Source organism: Passer montanus, unplaced genomic scaffold (assembly GCF_014805655.1).
Source record: "Passer montanus isolate IOZ18808 unplaced genomic scaffold, ASM1480565v1 scaffold24, whole genome shotgun sequence".
NCBI classification, from domain to species: domain Eukaryota; kingdom Metazoa; phylum Chordata; class Aves; order Passeriformes; family Passeridae; genus Passer; species Passer montanus.
In genome coordinates, this window is record NW_024367037.1 from 3,860,131 (window position 1) to 3,882,970 (window position 22,840).

At 42.8% G+C, this 22,840-nt stretch overlaps 2 protein-coding genes across 2 annotated transcripts in view; both read left to right on the forward strand.

Moving 5' to 3' along the window:
• GALNT12 (polypeptide N-acetylgalactosaminyltransferase 12) overlaps positions 1-5,687 on the forward strand; it is a 46,306-nt gene extending 40,619 nt beyond the window's left edge. The window contains 2 exon segments of the mRNA XM_039711184.1: positions 1,418-1,573; positions 3,937-5,687. Of these exon segments, the coding sequence (XP_039567118.1) occupies positions 1,418-1,573; positions 3,937-4,074 (294 nt within the window). The 3' untranslated portion in view covers positions 4,075-5,687.
• A 6,668-nt stretch (positions 5,688-12,355) lies between these two features.
• Positions 12,356-22,840, forward strand: part of GABBR2 (gamma-aminobutyric acid type B receptor subunit 2) — a 458,985-nt gene continuing 448,500 nt past the window's right edge. Inside the window, exon 1 of the mRNA XM_039711173.1 lies at positions 12,356-13,652. Coding sequence (XP_039567107.1) covers positions 13,344-13,652 — 309 coding nt within the window. The 5' untranslated portion in view covers positions 12,356-13,343. The remainder of the gene's footprint in view (positions 13,653-22,840) is intronic.

A 22,840-nucleotide genomic window follows, 5' to 3' on the forward strand; every position in this document is an offset into this window, starting at 1 on the left:
AAGGCAAATGTAAAAGTAGTGCAACCTACACTGTAGGAACAGATCTTAGCAATAGGTTTCAAGGGAAAATCATCGTCTCTGGGGACTTATGTCAGCAGGGAGACTTCAAACTTGATGTTGCTTTCACAAAACATTCATTTCCCTTTGTGGCTTACCACAAATGAATGGTGGCAAACAGGTGAATTCTGGGGTGGGGTGGGCAAGGGTCAGTCACTTGCATCATTGCTGGAAAAAAAAAAAAGCCATGAGGCTCCCCAGGGTGATGCAGTGGGCAGCATTGGTCGGTGTATGGCTGTGACAGCCACCTTGACAGAAAAATTCCTGATTGTGATAATAGGAGGGGCAGATTTCATGAAACAACTATTATCAGTGTAGTCCAGATGAGAGCTCTTACACTTGGAAATGGATGGCTGAAGAATTTGTAATAGCAGAGTCCTGTTTATACTGAAACTCCATTTCCAACTCCTCATCAAGGTTATTAGCCCTGCTGGTTGTTAAGGATGTTTTTGTGGTAAGTTCAAGTATGTACATTTCTGAATTGGTACAGCCCCCTTCACAAAGCCTTATAGTCTCCAGGGGGGGAAACAAAACAAAAGAGGATTCCTTCTCTCCTTCATCCTTTTATTGGTCTCTGCTAATGCAGCTGTACTATGGGTGATAAGCAATTTTCTGATGTTTATAAAACTATCTTCTACTTTATTGAGTATAATCTAAATCAGATCTAAGCACACATCCGTGCACTATAGTAATCTAAATTATTTATAAGCTTGCTAAACACAAACAACTCTCAAACTCTGCCACTCTTTAATGAAGTCCAAGAGTTGGCAAATGTCCATGATAAGAATAAAATTTTAAGGAAGTCTTTCACCATAGCCACTACAGAAGCCCAGAGTTTCAGAGTGTGTTTATAACACTTCTGCAAAATGTCGTGCAACAATCAAAGATAGTAAATTGTCTTTAAGGAAGTTTTTTTGTATTTAAAAGCAGCTGTACCTGTTTTGCTTCAAATAATACCTTACAACTTCATAGAACAAAATATTACTTTGTGATGACTGAATTAAGAAAGCATAATGTCAGGCCAGAAACTGTTTTCCATCCTATTTTTAAGGGGGGCCTAGCATGTGAAAGTTAAATATTGCAGTTGAATTTTGGAAATTCTTTAATGCTGGAATGCCTGTTTTCTGTGACATTTAAGTGCTACAAGAGTAAAGCAGTGCTGTGATGAGATTGATTTTCTGTAAAACAGTAAGCAGTAGAAGTTAAGGACACTTGAATATTTCTGACAGAATTTCTCTTCACAGCAGCAACTTTTATTCGTGAACCTAATTATAGTCTCTTAGTATACACTTCTTTATAAACACTCTCTGTGTACATATGAAATGATTGCCATCCTTTGTTTCTTCTCTTGGGTTTGTAGTTTTTTGAGTACACATCCCATAATGAAATACGTTACAACACGCGACAACCGGAAGTCTGCGCAGCGGTCGATTCAGGGACTGACTACTTGACGATGTACTTGTGTCAAGAAAATGCCCACAGTGTTCCTGAAAACCAGAAGTTTATTTTCAGAGAGGTAAGTGTGCCTCCTTGGGTTTGGTCGTGGTTTTTTTTGGCGGGGGGGGAGTGGGTGGAAGGAGATTTGTTGAATTTTTAAAATTTTTATCTTACTGCATAGACATCGTGCAGGCCACAACACTGGCACAGGTCTCTGGGAGAAATAGGCTACATTGGCTTCTAACATCTGAACACAGAAACAGGGTAGCAGGCAGAGTATTCCAGTCATAAAGAACAGGAAGATTAGAGGAAGGCAAGCACCCTTGTTAACATCAAGGAGGTTGGGAACATTCTCTCTTGCACATTGCCCCTACTGTCTTCTCCTGAGATTGAGGTGCTTCAATATAGCCCTTCCCCAGCCAGTCATATGGCTGGCCTACTTCTGCTCTCTTTTCATTGACTTATTGCACAATATTTATATTACCATATATCCCCAATTCTTCACACATCACCATTACTTTGTGCTCTTTCCTGCTTTTAAGCAGCTGCCTCTACATGATATTAGAAAGGCTTGTGTTTAGTAGTTTTGAATCTGTAAAGAAGCTCCTGGATGCCTGAGAGAAAATAAGCTGGATGACAAATGATGGCCTTGGTCAGGTTCTGGAGTGTTGTTATTTGGCTAATGGAAAAGGTCACATAATATATCAAAATGGTATATTTACATAATGTGTCTGCATAATGCATCTAATCCCTACAGGCTCCATGGCTGACAAATGTCACACTTCGATACTACCAGCAGTGATAGGTAGCAGGGTAAACTCTAAAAAAATAAGATGGAAGTTACTGTCCGTTCCCTAAATCTAGTCCAGACTGAAGCTCATAGTGATTTTACTAAATAAAAATGTTTAAAAGGTTGACTTTATAAATGATGTTTCATTTTTAATGTTGTCTTTTAACAAAATTGCTCAGTCATAGACATGAATCCCTAAGACGACACATATTGAAGGATCTTCAGTCACTTCCAGAAGTAATCGAGAAAACTGAAATTTTCAAATCAAGAAAAAATTTTAAAAATTATTGAATGCATCCATTACCACTGTATTCCTAACCATTAATTTATCAGCTGAGACTTTAGGAATTACTTTAAATTTTCTTTTTCATGATCACTCTGTGCCTATGTGTGATTTGAATGTACTTCTCTGCTCCAATTCCTTTTCTGCTGCTGCACTAAATCAAAACTGCCGGTCTCCACCTTTCAAGGCAAGTGATGAGTGAGGTGTCAGCACCACATTTCTTTTGCTTTGTGCATAGTGGTGTCAGACAGCTGTCTTTATGGATGGAGCATAATCAAAGATTTGAGCAGCCTTCCCAGCAGCTTGGCAAGAATTGAGTTCTTGCGGACACTGAGTCAAAAATGAGTGAGATGGATACTGATTAACCCGCTCTAAAATTTGAATTATCGTGACGGAAGCAAGAAAGTAATTCTGCAGCTGAATCTGTCAGCAAGTCAGTGAGCAAGCACACGCTGCTGGGCATCAGGAGCTGTGGCTCAGGATGCAATTAAGTGCAACATTCCTGATGAAGGAAGGAGCAGACTTCCACAGGAGTCAGGGCTATGGACAGAAACAAGATATTGGCATTTTTCTTTCAAATCTGCCAAGAGCCTTGGAGATGCTTGCATGTAGGAGTGGTACCCAGGCCAAGGGGATGGCCTCAGAGCAGGGCAGTCCTCCACGGCTGGCTGTGCTGCCCTTTTGCAGCTCACTATCCTAGCTGACAGTGCTCCTGGACTGGAACCAGAGACTTGAACTGGAGATAAACATAAAAAAAGAGCCTGAGGTCTCAAAATGTGTTCTTTAGGGAATCTGACTGTGGAGGCCTGTCAGACCTTACACCTCTGAGGCAGCTGTACTGCCTTTCAGAAAGCAAGTGAACTCCACACACATCTGCAGACAAGGGGCACACTTAGATATTTTTACTTTTTCCACCAAAAATATACCCTACAAAGAGACAGGAAAATTTCTTGCTAAAATATTTCCAACATTTATGCTTAATGAACAATATTTACCTTTTATTTACAAGACATGCAATGAATTTATGCATTTGGGTAATGCTTGTGCTTGGCTTAGTTCTTTTCTGCCATATTCTGGTCCAGTAACAAAAGACAATAAAAACAAATGTTAGCCCATTCTTTACAGGCTGAGATGCCATTTCATGAGTCACTCTAAAGCAATGGTGATGTCAGTTTACGTAAGTTTAAAAATGGGATCTTTTGATAAAGTTTCAGACATCCTCAAGTTATGCTTTACCACACAACCCCATTGGAAGGATATGTGGGATATTTATTTATTTATTGCAAATGTTTTCGTTTACTTTAAACCACAGTGATATGTCTGCAATTTTTGAGACCTGAAAAGCTAACTTTATTTCTGTCTCTTGTAGGATGGTACCTTGTTTCACCCACAAACCCAGAAGTGTGTACAAGCCGAGGCAAACGCTTACAATGGGAACCCAGCACCATTGTTACGACCTTGTACCAACTCGGACTACCAAAAATGGTTCTTCAAAGAAAGAAGTTGATCCAGATGTTGTCTGGGATATAGCTGAATACAAAAAACATGTGCTCTTTCTAGTCAGCAGTTAGTCAGCCTTTTGAAAAGCTCATAAGTGATATATTTTTGTATGGAAAGGACTGTAATTAGTTGACAAGCCTTGGATCTTGTTTCCTGGAGCTTTAGAAGGCACTAAGTATTGAGAGCTTCATAAAGTGCCACAGAATCTGCTCCTTTTTATTTGGCAGCTACATAACTGCTTCTGAAGTGTCTTAGGTTTTTTTACAAGTGACTTTTTTAAATCTACTGTGTGGAAGTAAGGCAATCAAAAAATTGCACTAATGTTAATCTGCCAATAACTTAAAATGTTTATTTTTCTACTAAAACATTCTGCAGTTGGGTCTTTTAACACATAGTAGTTAATAATTATTCTTGTCTTTTAAATACCAAGAAAGTAAATGTAGGCCATATTCTGCCCTAAGTGACTACCACAAAGCCCTCACTGAAGACTGTGTGGATTTACATGTAAAGGCAGAGTATGTCTGCATGTTTTTGCACAAATAACAATCTAGTTGCATACAAATTGCACATGCTTGACAATACTATAGCTTAAATAGTCTGACAATTTTAGATGTTCATGGCACTCGACAAGTTTCTAATCATGCTTAAGATTGATTTGGAAGTAAAATGGGGATTTTCTCATCTTTCTTAAAGGCAGAAGGCAACAATATTTAAAGGTGATGATTTGGGAAAAGCTATTTAGATTCATATGGGCCCAGCTATGTGGCTTTGTTCTAGAATCCACAACCAACTTTAACGTTGTGTGGAATTTCAATGTGCATAATGCTTTCAATATAAGACCTATCAATAATTCTTTTGTAAAAATTTCAACATTACAGAGAAAATGAATCTTAACATTTAAGTTTTTAAATGATTCATGTAAAAACAATTATATTTTAAAAATGGTTTTGCAACTGATTTCTGTGAAATTCAGCTAATATTAATACAAAAATTATTGTCTTTGAGGTATAACTTGTATTTTGTCTGGGAGCTCCTTTTAGATGAGTTGACCTTTCATGTGGTCCTGTTGAAAACGGGGGGTGTAATCTGCAGCAGTACAGGATGGTTTGTGCCCTGGTGTGTGGGATCTGCCTTACCCAACCAGAAAGGAGTGTTTCTATAGCAATGTGTCTGGCCATCAACCATCAGCATTACCATGTTGATTAGAAGGGTTTCAGCTCATAAGAAGAGTTTCTTTCCCTGTCAGATGAAGGAATGCTTATATGTAGAAGAATGAAAATATCAACCTTTTTTCCCCCAGAACTCTGGGCATCTCTTTTGATTAGTTTGGTATGTGTTTTGTTATTTGCTTTTGTTCATGTTTTCTATAAAAAATGTACAGCTTTTCCTTTGAATCCCCATAAGCTCAAGCCATTTTGGCATACCTATTTATATGATTGGGGTGTGGGGGGAGGGTTTCTGCCTGTAGGAGATACATGTTTACATGTTCTTCCAAGGTCTTTCTTACCCATGTAAATAGAAGGTTTCTGTGAGCACCTTTGAAATTTTGTCTCTGTGGGCTAGACTGATGAAACTGGTGTTAGAATTAATAAAATACTTTGTGATTCAGTAGTGGGAGTGGGAAATGTCTTATCCCCTATTTGTTTTTCTTGTGGTCAGTGGTTTTCATTTAATAATTTTGCTGATCTCTTAGGCCCAGATCCCTGCAGCACTTGGGAGAAGACAGCTTCATTTTATGGTAGCTCAAGTTCTGTTTCCTGAACTCAGTAATGTTTCTGTTCACCTGGTAGCAGCAGTGGTTTATTCTTTGTGCAGCCACAAATCAAAAGTGAGTGGCTGCCTGAGAGAACAGCAAGAATTTTCTATTAATTTCTGCTTTGCCTTCTTGAATGCTGATTGAACAATGTTAGTGGCAGATAAAAGCCCAGCTACTGGAATCACAGCCAAAGCTCTCACTGACCTCCACTCTCAGTGAGGTTTTCTGAGTCTTGGGATTTCAAGATTTCATCTTGAAGATGGTGGTATGCAAGTGAAACTTTGTAAGTGGAAATTATTTCCTATACATCTTTTCACTTTGCCCTTGTTTAGAGGGAAGTATTGATGTTTTTGGCTTCCTGCAGCTAAGATGTTTTCACATATGCCAGCAAACCTGCCAGCCTGGCTTGCATATTTGCTAGACAAACACACTCGAGTTCAAAAGCAAACACTGAACATTAGCAATGCCACCAGCTTGCTCCCTCTGTGTTGGCCTTATAGTCCCTCCACTTACCATTTTTTATTCCTTGACAGCCTTTTCTTCTTAAGTCACTGAGTTGTATTAATGCCTGGCTTCAGGTTTGAAGGGTGAAGAACTTCATCAAGCACCTGAGTCATGAAGCACATCTTCAGACTTCCTTAAACATCTCCAGACTTCCTTTTGCAGGAGGTCAGGGCTACCTGCTGAGGAACAGACTGTGGACTTTGGACTTCTGAGAAGAGAAGGGGCTGGATGTCTCATAGAAATTGAAAAATTGGAGGATTTCAGTCACAAATTAATGCTTATTTCTTAATCTTTCTATTCCTGTATTTATGTATTTTTTTAGAAAGCCATCCAGACTACAGTCAGGTACCTAATTATCATATTTATTTGAAATTATCAGGTAGTGATTTTGACTTTTTTTCATTTATTCACTCACCAATTTCCTTTCATTTAAAAATTGTGGGTCTTCAACATGGGCTAAAACTTACTGGATTTTCACTTCAACAGAAGACAGTACATGAACCTTCCTTCTAAGAAATAAACCACTGAAACCTCTGTATATGCAGCCTTGTCTGAACCATTATGTTGGGGGATTGCTAGAGTTGGCACAAACACCTGGAAACAACAGTCATCATTGTACATGCATCAGTCAACATGAATTGGAAAAAGTAATTCTTGCTGGCTCTGCTGAAAGCAGAGACTCAAAAGTGTGTTCCATTTTTGTTGTGTTTATAGGAAGTGGTAAGATGCACTGCAAGGGGAAATTCATGTTTGTTGATAACACCAGGACTGATGAGATTGTGCTCCAATTTCCTGTTTATGAAAACATGGGCATTTACACAGTGATAGTGCTTGGTTGATAATTTAAAATCTGATGCTCTTCTAACTTCATTTGCCTCTCTTAAGGCCTTTAGATTTGGAGATTAACATGAAGTTAGTTGAGCTTTGTCCTGATACCCTGATATGAAGACATAGTAGTCCAGGTGTCTGGAGAGACTGTATGGTTAGGATCGTGCAGTTGTGTGTATATTCTTGCAACTGTGCAGGTTTTTTTGGCAGTGTTTGAGAATGCTGTATGCTCTTGTAACAAATATGGAACTTTGGTCTAGGACGTTAGCTGAGGTAGGTGGGAAAGCCCTTGGGAGGGAGGGAAAAGATGGATAGAACTCCTCACTGTTCTGTTGAAGAGCAACAGCAATAGCTGAGTTCAAATTACAGCACTGCGATATTCCTACATTTCTCATTTACAGAGGAAAAACATTATGCATATACATGCAGTACTAAAATTACTAGGCCTAGATAACCAGTTGTTTTTTTTTTTAATCCACTATTCACTGATATTTTTATGAATAGACAAAGCCTGATTAGACCAGTCCCAGTCAGCACTGACAGGAATTGCATGGCTCCAGGATTTGCAAAGGTGGCTGAGACAAAACACAGGGCAGGACCTTCTCAGTGATCTCTCCAAAAGTATTAAGAAGGTGAATATGCAGGAAAATACATACAGGAGGTGAGTTGCTGGCTTAAGGGCCTGCATGATATATTTTGTGTAGCATGAAACCATCTCCCAGAGTAGAAGAGGACTTGCAGCAGAAGCAATTTATTTGTTGATGCTAATGGAAAATCAGTTTTCTGAGTTTTTTGACTTTATCCATGGTCTGAAGATACTTAACTTGCAACTGAAGAAAAAGTGGTCAAGGAACTAGTACTAGTACAGATGCTTAAATGTGAAATTAATTAATTAGGTACTCTGTGATGAGCAAATATAAATATATAAAGAAAAAAAATTGTTAATTGTGCATACGCTGTGAGAAGACTTAGTAATAACTGAGAAATTGGAAGCGATCATTAGCGGGAAGATACTTGACAGTGTTTTTACAGAAATATGGTTGAAGGATTCACATGATTGAAGCTCTGAAATGACTGGGTAACATGCCAGGAAGAAAGTAACATTTGATTTTCGAGTTAAGAGAACAGGTTTTACAGTTCTTGTGAACTGATATTTTAGCCAACAAAGAATAAATAGAGGGTGTCTGATGTGGACCACTAAATGAGAATATAATGCCTTTTTTCCTAACAGATAAAGGATGTGTGCTGCTTCAGAGGATTTCATCCTAGGGAATGCACTTTACCAATTTAATGGTAGCAAAACCTTCTGGGGATTTCTGAGGGAAAAAAAAGGCAGCTGGGCCAGTGGCTGTGTCTGACACAACATTTAATAAGCAGTTTGGTGCAATTTCCTTTAGGCCTCCTTTTATTTAAAATGAGTTGTTACCTGGGCATCTGTTATACATAAACATAGCATAGAACCTAAGAGAGAAGAAATTTCTCAGTGCTGAGAATTGGAAAGAAGCAGGCTTTACAAAATATAACTAGCAGAGAAAATGTGTTGAAAACATAAGTGGACAACATGAAACTTTCTATCATATTGCAAATTAAATACTTAGGTGCCAGAAATAAATATTTTTGTGAAATCAAAAGTATGCCTCAGTGTGTCTATTACACCACAATTTTTAATTACATGATTTTCTTGCAATACATCCCCTGTTTTTTGAGGGGCAGTGAGGGGTGCTTGGGGTTTTTTTGTTTGTTGTTGTTTTGTTTTGTTGGGGTTTTTTTGTTGTTTTTTTACAAAAGGTGGAGAAACTGTCATTTTCATGCCTCACTGATACACAGGAAGAATTTTGAGAGGCTTACTTTAACTCATCCTCATTGTTTAATATATGGCCTTATTTGCATCCCCATAACAAATCCCTAAACTGAAAAATAAGTTATTTGCTCAGTGTGAGTAGTTTCTTCTTTTTTTTTTTTTTTTTTGGCTGTTTTTTTGGGGCTTGAATTTAACGTTTTTTTTGGTTATACACAGGAAGAATTTTGAGAGGCTTACTTTAACTCATCCTCATTGTTTAATATATGGCCTTATTTGCATCCCCATAACAAATCCCTAAACTGAAAAATAAGTTATTTTCTCAGTGTGAGTAGTTGTTTTTTTTGTTTTTTTTTTGTTTGTTGGTCATAGGACTTGAATGTTACAGTTTCTTAGTGTTTCCCAAATACTTACTAATCTGTCTTCACAGTACTACAGCACTACCATGAAGGAAGAGCACCCTGCTTTACTGACAGGGAGTGCAGCAACAAACAGATTAAGGTCAGAAGTGCCACATTCTTAAACACTGTAATTTGAAGTGCAGCTTTGCTTGGTTTAAATGATATCCAGCCATACTCCAGACCCCTGCAGACCTCTCCCAGATGCATTTCTTTGCCCTGCTTCTCCAGCACTGGCCTTCCCTGTGCACTGCAGGGACACCAGTGTCAGCTGGTCTCTGCCTCCCACATGAGGGCAAGCCTTGAACTTCACACTGAGTGGAGCTGTCCAGTAACTCTGACCTGTGCTGGGAAAAGCAAGGAGATGCATTTCAATCTTCAGCTAACAAAACATCTGCTGCTGCAGCAATAGCAAAGAAGGTTGTCAGGTAGTTGCTGATAATGTCCAAGGTACTAATTCTGTTGCAACACACAACCTGGCCTCAAGCTTTCTTTCAGAAAGACTGAGTTCTCAAAACCGTAGTAATTGCTTCCAAAAAAACCCAGATCTTGGAAAGATGATGACAGCCCAGAGACAATGTGAATGTGTGTGCTAATAAACTGCCAATATTGTAAAAGGATCACCAAATTGATCCAAGTAGCTGTAGTTCTGGTAGCCAAGTACTGGCGAAAATCACAGACTGATACAGTATACAAGCAGGGAAAAAAGATTTTCTGTGGAACTAATTTTGACAGACAAACTTGCATAGTAAGTTGAGAATGGCAAAACGTCATTTAGCATATGATATTCTGGTTAAAAATAGAATTACACAAAATCAATATGGCACCTACTCCTGTTGGCATCCTAGGAATGTTCTTGGTGTTATGATAATCAATTTTCTGGAAGAAAATGAATTGCTGGAAAGTTTGCAGGTGACAAATTTCTGGACAAGTCACTTATACAAATAAAGGTCATGGTTTGATTTATTCTAGTGCAAAACCAAGTGCACAGGAGTAAGGAGGTACTGGCAAGAGTCGGGGCAGGGCAAGAGCTGGATGTTCCTCTGGCTGTGGTCCAGAGGATTTTCCAGATGCCTTCTGCCCCACCTGGGTCAACAGAAACTGATGCTTTATGAAGGTTGACCTAGAATAGAGACTAGACAGAGTTAAAGAATAAAGTAGGTATTTATTAAAAGGCCTCAGTGGATACACCTTGGGCAATACCAGAGCCCAGCCAGGGCTACACCTAAGATGAACCCAAAATGGCCCAAAATGGAGGATGGGTCACAGGATCTCTCACTTTTATAAGTTCTGGCCCATTATCTCATAGGAATTAATTTATTGGAATGATTTGTCCAGTTATAGCTTTGGATTATGAAGTCCCATCCTTCTTGTTTTTCTTTCTTCAGTCCACCATTGTTTATGCTCTTGGGCCTGAGATTTGGATCATTTGTCCTTGGTCCCCAGCTAGAGAAGGAATTGTTTTGTCTACCTAATCTGTGAGGAGAGCTTAGTATCCCCTAATATGAAGCTCAGAACTACACACTAAAGCAGTACAGAATCAGAAAAATATAAAAGCTAAAACCTGAGGCATCAAAACCATGATGTACATGATTTCACAAAGAGACATCCCCACAAGGACAACACACTGTCTGGTCTGCCTGTAGGGATTAGGTTTCTCAACCTGCCAACCTGCCCAGCCTCTGGAACTGGATGGAACTGAGGGAGGTGCTGAGACTGCAGCAGGCAGGTCACACACAGGGTGAGAGAAGGGCCAGTTCAACATCATGTGGAAAAAGAAGAGGTGCATTGGAAGTGCCTCCAGGAATGAGGCACTTCTTGAGGTGAGGGAAAGTTGGCCTTATTATTTTACAAAAGCAAAATACGATTAATCTTAGTCCCTGTGTGTGGGAGAAGATCACTGATACTACATCCCCTTAAGCTAATAAAGGTATGATGAGAACTGGTGGTTGCAAGCTGAAATAAGACAAATTGATAGGGAATATGAAATACACCTTTTAGCAAACTAATTAATAATTGAAATGATTTATCAAGAGAAGTGATGGACTCTTCATTACTAATGCCTTAAAGTTAACATGGCTGGATGTCATTCTGAGTGAAAGGCTGTAACACAACAAATGTTATGAAATTACTGGTTGAGGGCTTTTAGCCCAAGGTCAGATCTTACAATCTTAGAATGTATTAATCCATGAAAATTCTTTCCAATTTATTGCAGACATGCTGCCATTGCTGTGTAATATAAATTAGATGTATTAGGTTGATCTTCAAAGGTTTGCTCAGAATGACCTCAGGAAATTTATGAATATGTATAAAAAGTGGGGTGCCTAAGGCAGGGTTAAGAAAAGTTTTGCATTTTGCCTGTACCACCTACTGTATGGGATCCACCAGAGATGAAACAGATCAGTGAACTGCTGCTCTGGGACTCTGCAGACCACCGATGTGGGTGGGCAGTGTGAACGTGTTCCCTGGGGTGCGGGAATAGCCTGGGAGCAATGCAAAAAGCCGTGCCTGTCTATGGGATATGCCCCACAGCCACTGAGATGTGGAGGCAATTACTTGGGAGAATAGGCATGGAAAGGGCTCGCTTCCCACAGGCTGTTCTCAGGGTTGCGACAGCCCTCGGGGAAGCTCAGAGTCCTGCCGCAGACTTATTTTTTTATTTTTCCTTTTTTTTTTTTTTTGGTAACCTGAGCTGTGTCAGGCTCCCCCCGCCAAAAAACTCTGCGGGAAAAGAAACCGGTTGGAAAAAAAAATCAACAAAAAAAGGGAAAAAAAAAAGAAAAAAAAAAAACAAACAGAAAAAAACCCAAAAAAACCCAAACCCCGCGACTTCTGCTGTAGTGAAACGCGCCGCTCCTGCGTGCCGCAGAGCAGCCGTGGCCCGGGCGCTGTAGCGAAACGCGCCGCTCCTGCGTGCCGCAGAGCAGCCGTGGCCCGGGCTGGCTGCGCGTGTGCGTGTGCGGGGTGCCGAGCCCGAGTGGGAGCGTGTTTGCGTGCCGCGTGTGCGCGGGGGCGGGCGGGCGGAGTGCGCGGCTCCCGCGCTGCCAGCGGGCTCCGGGCGGGCTCCGCGCGTGGGGACGGCGCCCGGGCCGCGGCTCCGCCGGCCTGCCCTGCCCGCCCATGGGCAGCGCCCGCGGCTCGCACCTCCCCGCGCCCACCCGCGCCCGCCTTGGCAGCTCCACCTGGACAAGGTGCCCGACCCACAGGCGGCCGACGCCGATGCCGTGAGGAGGGAGCTCGGTCCGGCCCCCGCCGCCGCCGCACACTTTGCTGTGCTCCCGGCCGCGCATCCTGCCCGGCGGCTTTGCCCGAGCCGGAGGAAGGGCGCCGGCGGCACCTCGCTCCCGCGGCGGGGGCTGCCCCGGCTCCCGCGGAATGCGGCACTAGCACCCCCGCCCCGGCTCGGCTCCGCTCCCCTCCTCCGCCTCCCCGGCTCTAGGGGGGGGCTTTTTCCTCTTCGGCGTTTTCTGCCGGAGCATCCCTTTTTTTTTCCCTTTTCACCCTTTTGGAGGAGGAGGAGGAGGGGGAAGGAAGGAAGTGTTCAATGAGGGCTGCTCGGCTCCCCCCCCCGCGCCTGAGAGGTGCTGTCCCTCCCTGAGCGGAGAGGGGGGAGAGCTGCCGGGGAGGCAGAGGCAGGTCCCGCTCCCTTGCTGTGCCGCCGGGGAGAGCGGAGGAGGGTGGTGGGGAGCGTGTCTGTGTGTGCGTGGTGGTGGTGGTTATTTATTTATTTATTGCTCCTGGTGGTTGCAGCTGGCAGACCTGGGAAGGAGTAGGCGCCATTGCCAGAAGGATTATTGCCAGGGGAGAGGAGGGGGGGAAGAGAGAGGAGACCCCGGGGCTCACGAGGAAGCGGAGAGAGGCAGATCTTCTCCTCCCGCCTTGGCTTCTGCCGCCGGGGGATGCGCCCAGACTGAGAGGGGCTCGGCTGTCTTCCGCCGCTCAGCCCGTTCCCCCACCCTCAGTCCTCCTCCTCCTCCTCCCCATCCAGCAGCATGCATCCCTCTCCGCGGAGACCGGCCGCTGCCACCTCCAACCCTGCCATGCTACTGCTGCTCCTGTGCCTGGGCTGGGCGCCGCCGGGCTGGGGCTGGTCGCGGGGCAGCTCCCGGGGGGCGGCCGGGCTGCCCCCCAACGCCACCACGCCGATCTCCATCATGGGCTTGATGCCGGTCAACCAGTCCGAGGAGGAGAGCAGGATCACCCAGGGAGTGCTACCCGCCGTGTATCTGGCCATGGATCAGATCCGCAACGAGTCCCTGCTCAACCCCTATTTCCTGGACCTGCGGGTCTACGACACGGAGGTAGGGACCGCCGCGGGCCCCGCGCCGCCGGGCGCAGGGGAAGGCGCCGCCGCCCAGTCCCGGGGCGCTGCGGGTGCCGGGGCGCAAGGGCAGCGCGGGGCCGTGCGCGCCGCCTCCGAGCCGCCTTGCCCGCCCGGCCCCGCAGGCTGCCGGCAGATGTGCGGGGACCGGCGGCGGAGGGGGAGGACGTGGGGCCGGCGGGCCGTATCCTGCCCGCCCGCTATGATCAGGAGCGGCTGCCCCGGCAGCTGGGGCTCGCCCCGCCGCCCCAGGAGCGCCCCTGTCCGGGAGTCGCCTGCAGCGCGGGGGTGGGCCCGGACGGGCGCCCGGGCGGTGGGGGCTCTCTTGGCGGTGGCTGGGATCCGCTGCCCTTGGCACGCACGTACACCGGTGGGAGGAAAGCTGCCTCGCCCAGCGAAGCCGCGGCCGCATCCCTGTGCCAGCCGCCCCCCGCTCAGCAACAGATGCACACCGGGCGCTCCGCTCCCCCGCTCCGCCAACGGGATCACGCTGCCAGCCCGGCTGATCCCATGCGGCGGCGGGACGCGAAGGGCAGCGATCGCAGCCGTAGCTTGAGGAGGAGGGGAGGCTCTCGCAGGGGTTCGCTGAGATTCCCCCCGTCCCTGCCCTCCCGGCTGAGCGCTCGCCCGGGGGTGCGTGGCGGGCGGGCGGCGGGGCGCGGAGGCGCTCGCTCCTCGGGAAGAACTAAATTTGCAGTGCCGGTCCCCGCGGAGCGCTGCCGGCGCGGCGGGATGCCTGCCCCCGTTCCGGAGCGCTGCCAGCGGCCGCTTCAGGGCTGGGAGAGCGGGGAGCCCTGCTGAGCGAGGAAACACACTCCTTTACCTGGGAGAACGGGGCAGGGTGCGAGGCGAGGGCTTTGTCGAGCTGGTTGCCACTACCGCCCACCCACAGCTGCCTTTGGTTTTTGTCACAACTTCAGTACCTGTGTGTTTGCGGAGGATACGCGCGGGTCCGGTTCCGGGGCTCCCCTGAAGATGGCAGTCGCTTCTTGTGTAATGCTGGCGCCGGGGTCCGCTTCCAAGACAACCCCCGGTAAAGCAAGTGACTGCTGAAAATCTTGCCGGCTGTAATTTAAGGAAGCCTGTCTGCTCCCTTTAGGTCCGGGGGGAACAAGCTGAGAGCAGCAACGACAGGCTGTGCTGCTTCGTGACAATGTTTCCGTCCCTGAAATGACTACCAAAGGCCTCTCCTTCCAGGGTGGCTGCTTTTTATTGACATAAATTTGTCATAGCGGTTTTTTTTTTAAGATATCTCTGAGCAGAAATGCATGGAGGGCAATACTGCTGAAGATGTCACTTAGGAAGGAGCAGGCTGCCGTCCTGTTGTGTTGTGTGAACAAGCCTAGATACTGACAGGGAACATAGGCAAGATCAACCTAGAGTAGCTGCTTGTTTCCTTAAAAAAATGAATGTCAGGGAACTCTGCAACTGTAATGAAAAGAATTATGGGAGATTTTCTGAATGGCATTACCTGTCTTATAAAGTGAGATGCATGTCAAGAAAAAATCACAGGTCTCCTAATCCTGTTTTCATTACGTTATTCTATATTAGTTTTTCCCTTGGATAGAATTATTACAAAATATGCATAGGAATTAGAGAAGTCTAGGCAGGATGTCCCTTCTTCATACAGTAATATCTTAATCAATAAGGTGCTGCACTTTATTGCAGTCAAAATATTGTGACGTTCTTCATAGCGATTTTGGGTTCTGAACTAGGTAGTTATCATTAAAATAGTCAGGAAAAAAATTACCCTATTTGTTCTGGAATGAGTATCAGTTTCTTAAAAATTGCGTTTTTACTGTTTAGTACTCTAGGGACGACATAAATCAGGGTCATGTTGCCAGCTTGCTGTGTTGCTTTGAATGCTTTTAAGCAATTAATAGATGCATGGTTATGGAATGCTAAGTCAGGTATATGTTTGGAGTACAGTTGGGTCATTAGTGCGTGCTTAATAGTGACAAGTAAATAAGTTAGTGTCCACAAAGAGTGCTACATTGACTGCACCCAAACGGAATGGAAGGATGCCTGGAATAGCCATTAAATACCTAATGGCAGCACAAACTTTTTCCCTCGGTTCAGGCATTACCTTTTTCCTTCGGTGCAGTTACAGTAAGCAGGAAGGTAGCTGGCTCATCATGCCCACTTGATTCTCAGCCTATTTTCTGAGGCTGCCAATAAATAGATATGCCTGAAGGGCCTGGATCCTTATCATTGCATAATCACAGACCAGGGAGTAGCTCTCCCTCTCAGGGCTTCACAGGTGGTGCTTGTGACATTGCTGGCTCTTGAAAGAGAGAATGTAGAGCCTTGAACACATGGGATTTTTTAATAGCTTGAGAAATAATTGCAGTGTATTTATAATGCTTAGGAAATGTATGGCAGTGATTTACTAACTCATGCATTCTCCCTTGTGTCTCTCCAAAATCCCTCATTGTTGCAGTCTGAAGTCTAAAGCAATTTTCCGTAATGCTTTAACTAAGTGCTTGTGAAAAACAATAATGAAAATAAACACACTAGATTTTTTTAAATTTTTTCTTTTTATTTATTATGCATTCAGGTTCATTCTGTCAGGATTGAACTGAATATTCTATTTGGCTTGATAGTTCTGGTTTGTATAAGGAAGCGTCATAATGCCTTTACTTTCTGACCAACTATCTGAAGAACTGCAGTGTGCCTTCTAAGGTCAACTGTTGTTTGTCATCACTTGAACTCATTAACCTTTGAGGACATGAGCAGCAGCTCTAGTGTTTTTCAAAGCATTTAAATTGAATTAAGCACTTAAGTACAATGTTTAGTTTATGACTCAGTCGAGATTGTGTGAATTACATCTTCGTTATGAAATATGACCCCAGGTTACTTCACATACAAAAATGCAGAGGCTTCTGTTCTGGGTATTTTTTGATCTTTAAATGTGCTTGGAGTGTGATTCTGATCCGGTCTATTTTGTTACTTCATGGGCATGTCTTTATCTATTTGGGCATTCCTATGCAGACTCAGCCAGTCGAACGAAGCTCAAATGCAGGCATTTGCAGAACTCTGGTCTAAGTGACTTTACTTTGTGCTGTTCATTTCAATGAGAGTGGGAGTCTCTCTCTAGATGAGACTCTTGGGCAAAATTTCATAATTGTGTTATTTTAGAAACTCAAAAATTTATAAAGTGATCTCTAAAGAGTCTCATCCAAACCCCATTGAAATTAATGGCAGTAAATGCACCGATTCCAGCAGCCCTTGGACCAAGTCCTAGAAGTTAAGGGTGCTTGATAGCTTATGGCTTCAGATCAACAACCATGATACAATATTTCTTCTCTTTTTTTCCCATCCCTGTGATTGTAGCTTTAGTTGGTTGACAAAGAAAAGAAATATTTTGCAAAATAATGAAAGAAAAACCTCTACAAACACTAGATACAGCTCAAGATGCACATAAATCAGGAAAGATGATTTCATTTTAAGCACCCTGACACACATCTGTTGGAGGAAAAAACCAAAATAACCCTAAAATAAAGGAATTAATCATTCTAGTGGACCCTATTATAAATGTCAAAAGTATTTGATTTGCATCAGGCAAAAACTGACCCTAGAGTAACTGGAGGAAGAGACATTGTGGAAGAAGGCAAGGGAAGTTAATGGAAGTTGGGTGTCTGTCCTTCTGCATCTGGACATCCTCCCTCAGATATGCACTGGATTTTCTGATTTCTTGTAGGAGCAGTGCTGCAGGTAGTGCACAGAGAGAATGAGTTTGTTTTGAATCTAAACAGGTATAGTCAAGAAAGCACTTGTTTTTGAAAATCAAAGTGAGTCTTGACAAGCTAAAAAAATCTTCCTGAAGTAAGTGGGTATATTATCACAATATTTGTACTGAGGGGATGAGATTATTTAATTTTCTCTAACTACAACAAACACCTTGTGGTAAGCATAATATAATCTCATATGATCTCATTTTTGTGAAGGAATTAATTCCAATACCTTTAAATAGCAAGTTGGCATAGAGGGATGAGCTCTGGAAAATGCACAGGACTCCACAAAATCTGAAGGAAAACATGAGTTTATTGATATTTGATACATATTTGCCTTTTTCTATTCTGTGAAAGTAGAAAGTGCCTTTTCTAATTTATCTGACAAGAAATTACAGTCTAGGTGTAGTATATGTAGACTTTATCTTTGTTTCCTTCTTCTTTTTTACAAAAAAGTGCATGTTTTCAGTAAAACTCTCAAAACTTAAGAAAGGCCGTGCACCCATCTGAGTCATTCTTAGCAGCTGTTCTAAGTTTTAAAGGACCCTGAGCTCCCAAATAAAGATGCCCCTTCCAGAAAGTCCTATCATGAGTGGTGTCAACAGAACCCACTCATGTCTTGTTCCTGCAAGTGGAAGTAGGAGAACTGTTCACTTTTGCTGAGTGTGGGGAACACATTCCAGAAACAGGAGAGCAGGTTTGTGTCAGTGGTACAGAATAAGGTGTCTGTCCACTGGAGCTCCACAAGGTGGTTCTCAGAGAGGGACACACAGCTCCTGGTTGCTGTCTGAAAAACTCCACCATTACTATAACAGGGCTGAGCAGGGACACCTCTACCCCCTAAAGAAATTCATGTGATGTGTTGGTTAGGCCCCATCGATCCAAGTCCCTCCCTGGATTTGCAAGAGGAAGCATGATGTACCCAAGTCGAGTGGGGTCTGTGGGGTGAGCCCTGTCATGCTTGTGAGTGCTCTGAGCACTAAATTGCCTGGAGCCTTATTTTGCTTTCTGGAGTGCTCACAGTGGGACAGGTGAAGCTGTGTTGCGGTCATCTGAGGGAAACAGCTGGATACACAGGAGAAGTCAGGGTCTGAAAGAGAGTGCAGTTAACAGCAGACAGAGCTGGCAGACATTTGTTCTTGTAGCGTCAGGTGAGCATGTGTCTGGCATATGTTGAGGTAGTTGGGTAATTTCTTACCTTTAAATATTACTGAGTACTTGTGCTGTCTGATATTTGCAGAGAGCAAGGCATTAAAATGCGCTACGCTGCGTGTATGGTGACAGTCGCTGTCTGCTCTGCTGGTGACACTCTGCTTGGAAGGGACATCTTTAAATAGTCAGTGTCCCCTTTGACTTCCGAGTAACATGACTCCGTTTACGACATAACCTCCTTTTTTGCTTTAGAGTTTTGTAAACTCGGAGGGAAGAATCTAAAAGTTAAGTGTTGATGTTAATTCTATGCTGGCTTCTCCGCTGATGTTAAGATGTGGGTGGGGAGAGGAGAGAAATCATGTATTCACTGCACCCACTCCTCTGGGTGCGGATCCCAGACCTGCAGAATGTATATCCTCTAAATATCTCTGCAAAGAGATAAAGCCAGTTTCTGGCATATGTCTTGCAGTTTCTTGTATAACTTATCCTATGCATACTGCAAAACACACTCTTATGGAATCTTTAGATTCAAATGCCAGGCATGCTCCATCAGCATGGGAAAACTATTTTTTTGAATAAATCTAGGAAATAGTATCAATTTGCATTTGAAGAAAGAGTAGAAAGACCCTGTCCTCTTGCATGGTTATCAGCCAGAATTAATTACTTAAGTTTGTGGAAAAGATGGGGTGTAATATCCTGGTGATAACTGTGAAGAAAATATTTGCAAGAGGAAAACAGAAAGGAAGGAGCTAGATGAGAGAGATTTAATGATAGCATTCACAAAGAAAGTTGTTGATACACTATTTATATTGTTTTAATTAAGTACATGTAACTATTTAGAATGACATAATAAATAGCATTGCATGTCAAGGCTGCAAAACACCACCTTGCATTAATAATCTGAATATAATGATACATGTGCATATCAAACTTTGTCCTCTGCTTTCAATTTCATTGCTTTGTGGACATTTTCATGGCATAAGGCAGAAGAATAATGCGTTTGAGCAAACTGTAAAATCTGGGAACCAAACAGAACTCAAGCGGATACCATTGCTATGATAGGAAAGGAGATATTTTTCCTTAGGAGCGTTGAACCATTGCATGCAGAGGTCTCGTTCAAGGAATCAAGTGGTGAAAGTTAACAGAAGAAAACTCCCCATGATTCCTTTGACTTGGACAATTTTCGGGGCAGCTGGGTTTAGCAGAGATGTGTACTGAGATCAAGCAGTGAGCACAGCTATGACTCAGTCTTGTGGAGACGTCTGTTAATACACAGCAGCCCCATATATCCCAGGAAGCCTATTTCAGACTGTGGGGTTCCAAACTGAGATGGTGCAGTGCACATACATCACATTTTTTCATTTTTTCAAATTTATTTTTGTACTAGGAATCTTGGAAGTAAATCAGTGACAGAGCCTCAAACTTTTCAGCAGCCAGATGCACTCTTGATTTGTGGGTCTAGCTGAGCTAGAAATGAGATTTTCAGTGCCTTTGTGGTTCTTGGGCTCCAGAGTTAATGGCCCAGCTGCCTGACTCCTGAAGTGAGCTCATTCAGCTACACCATTGCTACGACTTAAAGAAGTTGGTGCCCCTGAGAACAGGTGGAATACATTTTCAGTCACCCTGTGTCTCCCCTTGCCATGCCCCTGACACTTAGGGGATGCCTTCTTTGCTAAACAGGGATTTCTCTACTTGCAAAGGATTTGCTGTGGGTAAAATCTGCTGGATGTGGAGACTGCTTGATACTGCCTGCTGAGTGGAAATGGGACCTACTGACTGGCAAACACTTTTTTTATTTCATTTTTTCCCCTTGTGATGGAATAGCCATGTAATCTCATTGCTAAGTCAACGATTGATGCTCAATTTCTGTGCCATTAATTTTTCATTATCATCTGCCTTTATTTCTGACAATTTTATCCAGAGTATTTTTCAAACAAGTTTTCTTAAATGTGAGAGGAAAGCTAACAAATTAAAGACGAATATCCACCTTCTGCCTGAAAACTATACTCACAAAGAATGAAAAATATGGGGGCTAATTCAGCAGGGATGTCCAAATTGTTGTTACTGAGGCTTCTGAGAGATGAAGGCCCAGATAATGGACTAATTGCTTTAAAGTGAACATCATGACTTTGAATGATAGGATTAGAAAACTTAGGTTTCCTACTATGGCCATGGTACTTTCCTTAAATAATTAATGAGTTCTAAGATCAGAGGACCATTAAGATTATCCACATTTTACAATAAAGACCATGTATTTCAGCTGGGGATTTCTGCCCACTCTGCTGCAAACTAGAATATGTACTACAGAAAACCTTTCTATCTTGTTTTAAGGATCCCCCAAAATCATTGTCCCTGGACAACTTTTCTCTGTGATTTGCTTGTTATTTTCAGCTTAATCTCTGCTGACCCTGCAGCCACTGAAGCCATGAGAGGAGCAGCTCCAATTTTTTTTTTACATACACCACCCTCCCTGCAATACCTTATCAGCTACAGACTCAGGACATCACCAGCAAAAGAGGGGGATCGAGGCTTTCTGATTTTTATGGCTGTCTAGGAGATCCTTCCCTTGTATGAAGGACTCTGGTGGATTGGATCCTGATGAAATCAGAAAACTTCTTCACTTTGTCAGATTGTCACAGACTTTATGTGAAAACCTTGTATGCTTGCTTTTTTGCAAGCTGGGTCTGTCAGGCTCATGTGCTCAGTCGCTGAGTAGATGGCTCTGCAGAACCTTTCCCAAATCTTTGGCTGAATTGATTTTCTTCTTCTTTAACCCTGCCTTTCTTGTAAGATCCTTTTTGTCACAATCCCCATCAGAAGAACTTATCGTGTCTGTCTGATTAAGTTATTTCCATAATCTCTTTTATTTTATTTATCAAATAATCACCACCACATATCTCTAAAAGAATCTATTTGTTGAATCTTTTATGTCCTTAAAGTAGTTATGTATTCTAATTCACCATTTACCTAGGGCAGGCCTCAGCTTCTGCTGCAGCGTTGAACTACAGAATTATGTGAAGATTCATACACACAATAGGTGTCTAAGTAACCATTTTACATCCAAAACCTCCAGGGAGAAGTAGTAAGAGGCCCCTTTTGGGATGCTAATTAACTTCCTTTCCACTGTTTACTGCTCCTGTTTTCACAGGGATTTAAGTGCTTTTCTAGCAAAGAATAAATCTCTTTCTTTAATATCTGTAACTCTGTGTGAAGGGACAATTTTTGACAGACTGACACTTAGTGTGGTATAAAATACAAGACATAAAATTTTTCAAGCATTGTCATTCAGATGCACACTCGTGTTTATCTTACCAGCACTGTGTGGGTATATTTTGGTATACATATATGGTATAAAATATTAAGCTGTGTTTTTGTGGGGTCTTCCATATAATTTTAAAGTTCCGTAGAAGCACCCTGGGTTTTGCTTTCCATTTTCTCCCATGAATTTGGCAAGCCTGAAGTATCAATAATTTACAGGATGTTGATCAAGAGAGAAAGCCAACTTTTTTCCCCATCCACTCTTTCTAAAAATTGTAGGCAGGACAAAATTCCATGTTGTTGGTGAGAATGTAATCTGGAGGGATGTTCTAGTGGCAGCAAGACTTTGTGCAATGTAGCAAAATAAATTAAGTTCCAATAGCTGCCTGTATATAAAGTGATAGAAAAAGATTTTCATCTTTAAACTTAGCCAAGCTCCCTTCCACTCCTAATTTTTTACTGTAAATCATGTTAATAGTATCAGCTCCACATCACTTTTTAAATTTGTTTTCTTTCTTTTTTTTTTTAAGGTTTCTAGTTAGGTCCCTGTACTAAAGATTTGCTTTCCAAAAAGCACGGAGTGATTTGCATTTTCTGTCAACAACAGTGGGAATTGCTGAATGCTCAGCACTTTAGAAAGCCAGCCCACCTATGAAAATGCAGTGCTTCTATGAGGAGGAGACCTAGAATTGCCACTTTTAATTAAGAACAAAGGCACTCATCGTTACTTGCTTTACAGTTTCAAATTGCCTGGTGGAATAAAATGCTGATTTCATTCAGCCTTTGGGATAGAATTCCTTTCAGGATCAATGGCAGCATTAAATATCTTTTTAAATTAGATTATCACATCTCAAGGATCTTGTAGTTGAGAAATACGCAAGGCACAGTATTTTTAAAAAAAATCAATCAAAAAATAGCAATTTTTATAATTAACACATATTTGAAAATGGTGTGTTTGACCTTGGCAAAAATAACAGCTTGTATAAGTAAACAAAGGGAGTGACATGGTAGGAGTACCATGTCCCTA